This window comes from Rhodamnia argentea, chromosome 10 (assembly GCF_020921035.1).
Source record: "Rhodamnia argentea isolate NSW1041297 chromosome 10, ASM2092103v1, whole genome shotgun sequence".
NCBI classification, from domain to species: Eukaryota; Viridiplantae; Streptophyta; class Magnoliopsida; order Myrtales; family Myrtaceae; genus Rhodamnia; species Rhodamnia argentea.
Window position 1 is genome coordinate 20,573,530 of NC_063159.1, and position 9,114 is coordinate 20,582,643.

Below are 9,114 nucleotides of genomic sequence, written 5' to 3' on the forward strand. Positions count from 1 at the left end.
GAGCACTGCGAAAATGCTAAAGTCATTGCTGGGTTGGGGGGGAGGGGTAGGTGGCCGGTTCCACGGAACCGCTGGTTCCGGTTCAGGAACCGGCGGTTCCGGTTCCTAAAAAAGGTGGAACCGGAACCGCCGGTTCCAAGGCCCAATTTCTCTTTTCACTCGGCCTCCTTCCTTTTTTTTTTTTTAAAACCGGGTTAGAACTGGCGATTCCGGGCCGGTTCCGAGTTGGAACGGTGGGCCCGATCAATGGGCCGGTTCCGGGCTAGTTTCGGGCCCACGGGTCCGTTTGGCCACCTTTAGGGAGGGGGTTTAAAATCTTGCCAAACATCTTAGCATTTTGTGAAAGTCTTTTATGAGCTCAATCCAGGCCTGGCCGGCCCGGTTACACCTACTGGTGACGTGGCTGTGACCTGTGAGATTGCAAGGGGAGGGGCGCAACCGTAGGCTCGACCGCATCGTATCGGATCTCCAAGTGGATGCATGGAGTGTGCCACGTTGCCTTTTCTTCTTCGGTGCCAGGAGCTACAAAAATCCAGCACTCTCTCTCTCCTCTGTCTGCACCGTTTTGCAATCTCACTTCTCTCTCTCTCTCTCTCTAAGTTTACCTGTGTTTGTTGTTGTCCACTCTATATTTCTCCATCTTCAATCTCTCTCTCTCTCTCTCTAGGGTTTCAGATTCTCTTGGTTTCTGGAAAGAGAGAGAAAGTAGACACCTGTTGCTGTTTGGTATATGCAACGTCGGATTCGGATCCACCACCACCACCACAACCCTTGTCGTCCGAGCCTGATCGCCGCTGTCCCATCCGATCGGCCGGATCTTCACCATTCCGTTCCCGGAGCTGAAGCTCGGCGATTCCTCGCGCGCGAGATCTGCCGTAATGTGAGTGTTCGCACCGGCTTCATTTGCAACTTGACTTGGATTCAGCTCGACAGTCATTTGATTCTGTTCTTTTATCCATTCTTCGTAATAATTGAAGAGGTTATCCTTTCAGGATCGCGATCGAGCAGATTGAGATCGAGTTGTGCAGTTGGATCTTTACTTTGTGTGTCTCGTATTTTTTCCCCTTTTTGGTCAATTCTGGTATCTTGCTTTTTCTAAGATTAGCTTTTCCGAGCTGTAAATCCATCTTTGACCCTTGTGATTGTATATAGCCTTTTAATGGCACGGATGATTCTATTTGTCAGGTCGATTAATACATGAATGATCTGTTAAAATCGGTTGCGCTCTGGGTGATTCTTGAAAAGAGAAACTAACCGCCTCTGCGATTGTCCTTTTTTTTTTTTTCCTTTTCTTTTTTTCAGTTGTGTTGGTTTCATTCGGGAAGTATCCATCGAAAGGCCTGGCTCGGGTGATTTAGATGATATGCACCAACTGCATAAGGAGTGTCATTGTTCAAGCTGCGCACGTAGGAATTTTTACCTGTGGAGGGCTTCCATCAGGCAGTTTCGTGAGAGCTGTACATTCTGGTTTAGCTTTGAATCGTCCGTGGAACTGCAAAGTTAGAACAAGCGTCAAGATGATGGTTGACACAGGAGCAATGGAAAATCGAGAACCAGTTGTAGATATGATGGTGGGGAAAGAGGATGATGGTGGAATTGCTAGTGGAGGATGGAAGAGGTTCGTTTGCACCAATAGCGACTCTAGCATGGTTTTTTCTTGTTCTAGCTAATTTGGGCGATCTCTTTATTGCCTTCATTTTTCCTCTGGGGGCGGGGGTTTGATTTCAGAGAGACCTCACATTTGGATGTTTGTTGTGTTTCATCTGAGTCTCCTCTCTCGTGTGATGTATGTCATTTATTGAGCAAACAATCTGACGTTGGTTTCTACATGTTTGGAAAAAGAACCTTTTCTTTGTAATTACTAAGATGCAACTGGCGCTTATCTACAGAAAAAAATCTATTCAGCTAGTTCTTTGGATTCGGATATTGAAATGGCCTTTCTTGCTATATTTTCTGCTACTCCATTTGACGACTCCACTTGCTAAATAAGAACTGTTTCGTCAAACGCCCACGCCTTATTTTTAATTAGTTCCTCTCTTCTGGAGATTGGCAAGAAATGATTGGAACTTTAGCATAGGCTCATGATTGCATGTCTTTGGCTAGTTTGGCTTGATGTTTATTTTTCTAAGGTAAAACCGGTTGTTTAATAATCAATTCTCCTTTTCTTTTCTTTTTTGCAGTGAAGATGGAAAACTGAGCTGTGGATACTCCAGTTTCCGTGGAAAGAGAGTTACCATGGAGGACTTTTATGATATTAAAACTTCCAAGATTGATGGCAAAACAATCTGCATGTTTGGAATATTCGATGGTTAGATTCCCTCTTGTACACTTATATATGAAAACATAGAAGAGTTTCTATAATTCTGTCAACTGAAGATTGCAGACTTCTTGGAAAAAAAATATGGGTGTCTCGGAGTCACAGTTCCACTCTATTACAGCTCTTGAAAGAGAAGTCAGTGTCTCGTCTTTTTTTGAATTCGTGCCATTTTCTGGGGTGGAGGTATGAGAGTGAATGGTATAGGCACACATATAACTGTTTATCGGGTAGAAAGTTTAACATTTTGTCACGCATGCATGCCAAGACACATTGAGGACACGGACAAGTGAAATGATCATGTGGGCTCGAAGTTAAGTAGCAGTAGACTGAACGAGGACAATTCAGTCTGTAGTTTGAAGCTATTAAACCTCTAGAGTTATCATTGAAGCTAGTTAATTGAGGATAATAAGATGGGAAGCTATTGCTGAATCCTCATAAAACTTTGAAACTTGAGCCCGTGATTGATCTCATTAAATAATACAATTAGCTTAGTTTTGGAATCATGTAAATCTGTCAATAAACATTTATGTCTAGCCAAAGGGTTGGCGCCATAGTCTTGTAATTCTGTAAATCGTTTCCTAAGGCTTTGGCCCAGAATTGATGATGTATTGTTGAAAGTGAAACTAGCTAGGTGAAAGTACTGTAATCTTCAAGATTAGATACTTCTATGAGCAAAATAGTGTGATGTTATTAATAATAGATTTAAAGGCTATTAATACCACTTCATACTTGTATGGCAGAGTATTTAAAGTGTATCATGACATTAATATATCTTACAGGTCATGGTGGTTCTCGCGCTGCTGAGTATCTGAAGGAGCACCTGTTTGATAATCTTATGAAGCACCCACTATTTATGACAGATACAAAACTAGCAATAAGTGCGTTCCTTTCCTTTGTATAATACTTTAGTGCCGATGGTTACTTTTGAGATGTGGAACTGTGATGGTGCAGTATGTTGTTTACTGCTAACATCACATTGAAAATCACTTGATAAATCTGATAAGGCAGCTTTTCTTTGCCTAAGATCGGTTGGTGTAATTTCTGACATCTCTTGGAATTTAACATTGAATGCAGGTGAAACATATCAGCAGACTGATGTGGAGTTTTTGGAATCTGAAAGAGATACTTTTCGGGATGATGGTTCCACTGCCTCGACAGCCGTGCTGGTGGGTAACCATCTGTATGTGGCGAATGTGGGAGACTCTCGGACTGTAATATCAAAAGCTGGCAAAGGTACCATTCATGTGAGGAGTCTTGTCGTCTGTGCAAATTCTCCTGATGATATTGAAAACTTTCCTGTGCCTTTTGGCATGCATTATATCCATGACCTTAGTTTGAGTACCTTTAATCCGTATTGTTAATGACGGTTTTTTCTTTTATTACTGGGGATAATCTAATGACCTTAAGGAATCCATTGCCACCTTTTGGTAACTGGATACTTTTGCTTCAGCAGAGTATAATCCTATCTAGCTAATGTATGCTATTTTCAGTTATGTCCACATGTTAAAGAGCCATTTAGATCTTTGCAGCTGTGGTTTTAGTTCACTAAATGTTTCTTTTGTTTGGACAGCTATTCCTCTTTCTGAAGATCATAAACCAAATAGAAGTGATGAAAGAAAGCGAATTGAAAATGCTGGAGGTGTTGTTATGTGGGCAGGTATGCTTCTGTTCTATCTTCTTTGTGTGAGAGCTGAAATTCTGAGAGATGCATGAATTGAGTCTTGATGCCCTTGATTCTGAAAATGTTTTCACACTCTCCTGAAGCCCCGAGTTAGACTGTTTTTTGAGGCTATGAGACTTGAAATGCAATTCTTCCCATAGAAGTGTAGAACACTGATATGGAAATGTGGACACTCTTCCTACCTTCAGAGCCGACAATTTGTTGATTAGCCTTTGCAATCGACACTTTCGTTAAAATGGACTCATTGTGGTTGGGATTCAAATGTTTAAATTTCTCAACACTTTTGGGCTAACATCACAGGGGCAGCTTGAGAAGAATTGGCTTTCTCAAATTGACACGTTGGAGACATGCTTTTATGTGCATGGTCACCCCCTTGTATTTGTAGTATACCTCTCTGACTTCATTTGTCTGGATATCATGTCTAATTGTATTCATTCTTTTGCCACTACTTTCTCGTGGATGACTGCTGTCTTTGCAAAAGGCCTACGTGGTCCTCATGTGTACTGCATTATGCACCAGCTACTGGTGTTAAATTGTTTATTTGGATATTATCTTTCATTTGTTGGTGCTGTACTGTTACTTTGATTAGAAATTGTAGCGACAAGTTGTCAAGAAGTTTGCGTATCTCATCAGGCACCTGGCGGGTAGGAGGTGTTTTAGCTATGTCTCGTGCTTTTGGGAATCGGATGTTGAAGCAATTTGTTGTTGCAGAGCCTGAGATTCAGGTAAGCATGATTGGCATCTAGTCATCTTATTATGACCAAAGAGAAGGATTTCAAGTGTGTGATACAAGCCAGAAGCATAAGTCTTGTTCTCTTATCCATGTAGGGTCGAATGTTGTGGGTCATCTTATATTTGTTGATCTGTTAGGTACTCCTTTTCAACTTCAATAAAAATGCAAATTTGAGATTTTCATCTGCGCGTCCTTTTTATGCTTGACTGTTCATTAACTGTTCCGGAACTCCATGCCTGTCGTAGCTATACCAAGCATTCTGCCTATGAGGGTTCCAAAATTTCTGTTGTATGAAGGGGGTTAGCCGCAAAAATAGATAGTTTTGGCCATGATGGAATTGTTGGCATTACATGATGTAGAGCCAGGTTGATTTATCGAGACTAGCATGCTTAAGTTATGATTGTGCTGCTTCAGGATCAAGAGATAGATGAGGAATTTGAATTGCTTGTGCTAGCAAGCGATGGACTGTGGGATGTGGTCCCTAATGAGGTAAAGAGCTTTACATATTTCATTTGGTTGCATTGTCCCCTTTCTTTGCAAATGTTAGGCTTAACCAAATGGGTGAAATGATCTAACAACAGTAAATCTTAAGGTCCTCATTACATGGTCTCGCCTTTGAATTTACTTGTAATCTGACTAGTGTAAAGTACAATTATGAGGTGTAGTCAATTTTCAACTATTAACTTAGCGAAAACATCAGGACTGAACGTAATATCCTGCTTCAGCATCAGACTTGCTTCCATCACACTGAGTCTTACAATGCTTCCGGATCTTACTATGAATCATCTTCAATTCTGAAAACAAGGAAACCGAATCTTCCTGGCTCAGCATTTGTTTTGTTGTTATTTCACCGTGGGTCCTTCATTCGCAGGATGCTGTTTCACTTGCACGGGGAGAAGAAGAGCCAGAAGCAGCAGCCAGGAAATTGACAGAGGCTGCTTTTACTCGGGGAAGTGCAGACAACATCACGTGTATCGTGGTAAAGTTTAATCATAACCAAATTGGATCAACCATTTCGGAGGACCAGCGCCAAAACTCTGATTAGGGAAATCTCAAGTCGACGTTGCATGTGTAGATTTTGTATAAGATGTAAGTAATTGAATGTCGTGATCTGCGCATGCATGCTGAGCCGATTGTGCTCGACAAGGAGGCGGCGATTTGTTCATTCATTGTTTGTGTTCCTTGTTCCCTCGTAATGCCACTCATTGCTCGCTCAGGAGCATTGTTGTCTTTGAAAGGTGTGGTTGGTTCATTAGTGCTTATTCCGGTTTTCCTGATTATACATACAATTTTGCAGTTTGGGTCTAATTGAACGCTTTCCTTCACGAGTCTTGCTGGTGTTTATGAACCCAGCATTTTCAGGAGTCCGACACATCAAGGTCGTGTAGAGCATTTACCTTCGGTAAAAGATCTTTCGTCGCGAATCATTTCCGGCGGAACAAAGGGGATTATATGCAAAAAAGGGTACTATAACAGATCCAAAGCATATTTCAACCTCAAACTTCTTCACATAAGTTCCAATTAAAAAACAATGTCAATTATGATATTAATAACAAGGTCACATACCTAAACAAATGGATGAAACCGTAGTAGTTCAATAATATTTAAGTTACTCTCATCAAATCACAGATGAATTCTGAATGATTCTGGAAATAAACTTAACCATATCTGTTCATATAGAAACTTAAAATTCTTTTCCTAAAATAACAAAATTGATACCACTTATTCCTTGTGCACACGCCAGCAATTTTTTTATACCACTGGTTAGTATTTAACTCTATATGGCAACTTCCGTTATTCCATCCAAAGAAATTGTTTCCTTCGCAACAGATATTAGTACTATATAAATAGACAAAACCCTAGAGTCCACAAAACACACAGTTTTGAGTTAGAGAGGGAAAGGAAGATGAAGAGTGGTGGTGTAAAATGCTCGTGGCTTATCTTGCTGATGGTTTTGGCGCTGGGCCTAATTTCCCTCCCTGCTATTGAGGCGAGGGTGCTCGGGAAGGCTGAAGGACCATCTTTTCATTTCCATGTGCTTCCCAAAGGATCAGTAGTCCCTCCTTCTGGACCCAGTCGCCGGAATAGCTCGTCGCTGTTGCCGCCGCCACCGCCAATCTTCAAGGATTGAGATGCGGTATCGGGGAAACATGCATGCCGGAAGCAACTGCGGTCGGGAGCTCTTGGACGATTAGCGTATACGAATGAATGGTTCGAGGTTGTCCTCCAATCTCAGCCGGTATGTTTGTTTTGGGATAAAGAATGGCGACTCCTAACGCCAAAACTTTTTATGTCGTTATATTTTAGATGAAGAGTTTTAATTAAAGTATTGTAGATTTTTTGAATCTCTTGACCTGCAAGTACAAATTAGTGTCGGGTTTAGGGTTTCTAGGTGACGGTTCTCTGGTTACATTTTGAATTCACTCCGATTCGCTCAATGAAAACGGGAATGGGAACATCTTTAATCGGAAAACAGCTATTGATTTCTTTAGGTTGGGGTGATGGTTCATCTTTTCCTCTTAATACTGTCAATTCCTGATTAGTATTAGGCTGAATTCTCGTGATGAGAAATTATAAAATCGACCGGGCCATTTCATTTGATTTTGGAAAGTATAATACGCCTATGTCATTTTATGTGGAAACAACTCTAATTTGGCAATCAATTGCCTGATTTAGTGTCAAGTTCTTGTGATGACAAAATATAAAATTGATCAGATCGTTTCATTTACTTTTGGAACGTATAATATGCCTATGTCATTTATGCAGAAACAGCTCTAATGTGGCAATCAATTGCACAATTTAGTATCAAGTTTGCATAATAACAAATTATAAAATCGATATGGTTTTTTCATTTAATTTTAAAAAATATGATATGCATTTCACGTGAAAACAACTCTATTTTGGCAATCAATTGCACAATTTACTATCAAATTCTCGTGATGACAAATTATAAAACCTATAAGGGTAGTTTCATTTAATTTTGGAAAGTGTAATAGTATGCCTATGTCATTTTACATGGAAACAACTCTAATCTAATCTGGCAATCGATTGCACAATTTAGAATCAAATTCTCGTGATGACAAATCATAAAATTGATCGGGTCGTTTCATTTAATTTTGGAAAGTATAATAGTATGCCTATGTCATTTTATGCGGAAACAACTCTAATTTGGCAATCAATTGCACAATTTAGTATCAAATTATCGTAATGACAAATTATAAAATCTCATTTCATTTAATTTTGGAAAGTCTAGTACGCCTATGTCATTTTACGTGGAGACAATTCTAATATGGCAACCAATTGCACAATTTAGTATCATATTCTCGTGAGGACAAATTATAAAATCCATCTAGTCGTTTCATTTAATTTTGGAAAGTCTAACACGCCTACGTCATTTTACATGGAAACAACTCTAATTTGGCAACCAATTGCACAATTTAGTATCAAATTCTCGTGATGACAAATTATAAATTTGATTGGGTTGTTTCATTAATGTTGAAACGTATAATACGCCTATATCATTTTAGGGGGAGACAACTCTAATATGGCAATCAATTGCTTAGTATCAAATTATTGTGTTGACAAATTACAAAATCAATCTGGTCATTTCATTTAAATGGTTAATACCACGAAAAGCCCTAAATTGGTACACCTGCGATAAATTTACCCCAAATTATTTTTTTGATCATAAAAAACCTCAAATTGGTATATCTGTTATTAATTTACCCCAAACCGGTACATCTATGATAAATTTACCCTTAATTAGTTTTCGTTAAATTTTATCGTCAAACGCCTGAGTTAGATGACATGTAGCAGTTGACGGGTGTATCAATTTGAGATTTTTATCTCTTTTTTTTTGTCACATGTGTATTAATTTGAGGTTTTTCGTGGTGTTAACCCAATTTAACGAAAAGTAATGGAGGATAAATTTGTCACAAGTGTACTAGTTCGGGGTAAATTTGTCACATGTGTATTAATTTGAGGTTTTTCGTGGTGTTAACCCAATTTAACGAAAAGTAATGGAGGATAAATTTGTCACAAGTGTACTAGTTCGGGGTAAATTTGTCACATGTGTACCGATTTATGATTTTTGGTGGTTTAAAAAATAATTTGGGGGTAAATTTGTCACAAGTGTATCAATTTAGGATTTTTGGTGGTTAAAAAAATAGTTTGGGATAAATTTGCAACAAAAATACCAATTGACGGTTTTTCGTGGTATTATCCCTCATTTAAATTTGGAAAGTATAATATGCTCATGTCATTTTACGTGGAGAGAACTCTAATTTGACAATCAATTGCACAATTTATATCAAATTCTTGTGATAACAAATCATAAAATCGATCAAGTCGTTTCATTTAATTTTGGAAAGTGTTATACGCCTA

The 9,114-nt window shown here is 39.2% G+C and overlaps 1 protein-coding gene across 2 annotated transcripts; it reads left to right on the top strand.

The window, feature by feature from the left end:
* Positions 1-602: 602 nt before the first annotated feature.
* Positions 603-6,006, top strand: LOC115742323 (probable protein phosphatase 2C 76). 2 transcript variants are annotated; one of them, XM_030676547.2, is made up of 9 exons: positions 603-880; positions 1,303-1,618; positions 2,181-2,308; positions 3,097-3,195; positions 3,392-3,550; positions 3,888-3,974; positions 4,632-4,723; positions 5,146-5,220; positions 5,603-6,006. In XM_030676547.2, exons 2-9 carry the CDS (start codon positions 1,359-1,361, stop codon positions 5,774-5,776), a joined length of 1,074 nt encoding a protein of 357 aa, XP_030532407.1. In that variant the 5' UTR covers positions 603-880; positions 1,303-1,358; the 3' UTR covers positions 5,777-6,006. The 2 variants fall into 2 exon arrangements, with proteins under 2 accessions (XP_030532407.1, XP_048127368.1); XM_048271411.1 differs by lacking the exons at positions 603-880; positions 1,303-1,618 and adding an exon at positions 2,067-2,120 and having other exon boundaries at positions 2,161-2,308.
* Positions 6,007-9,114: the final 3,108 nt, after the last annotated feature.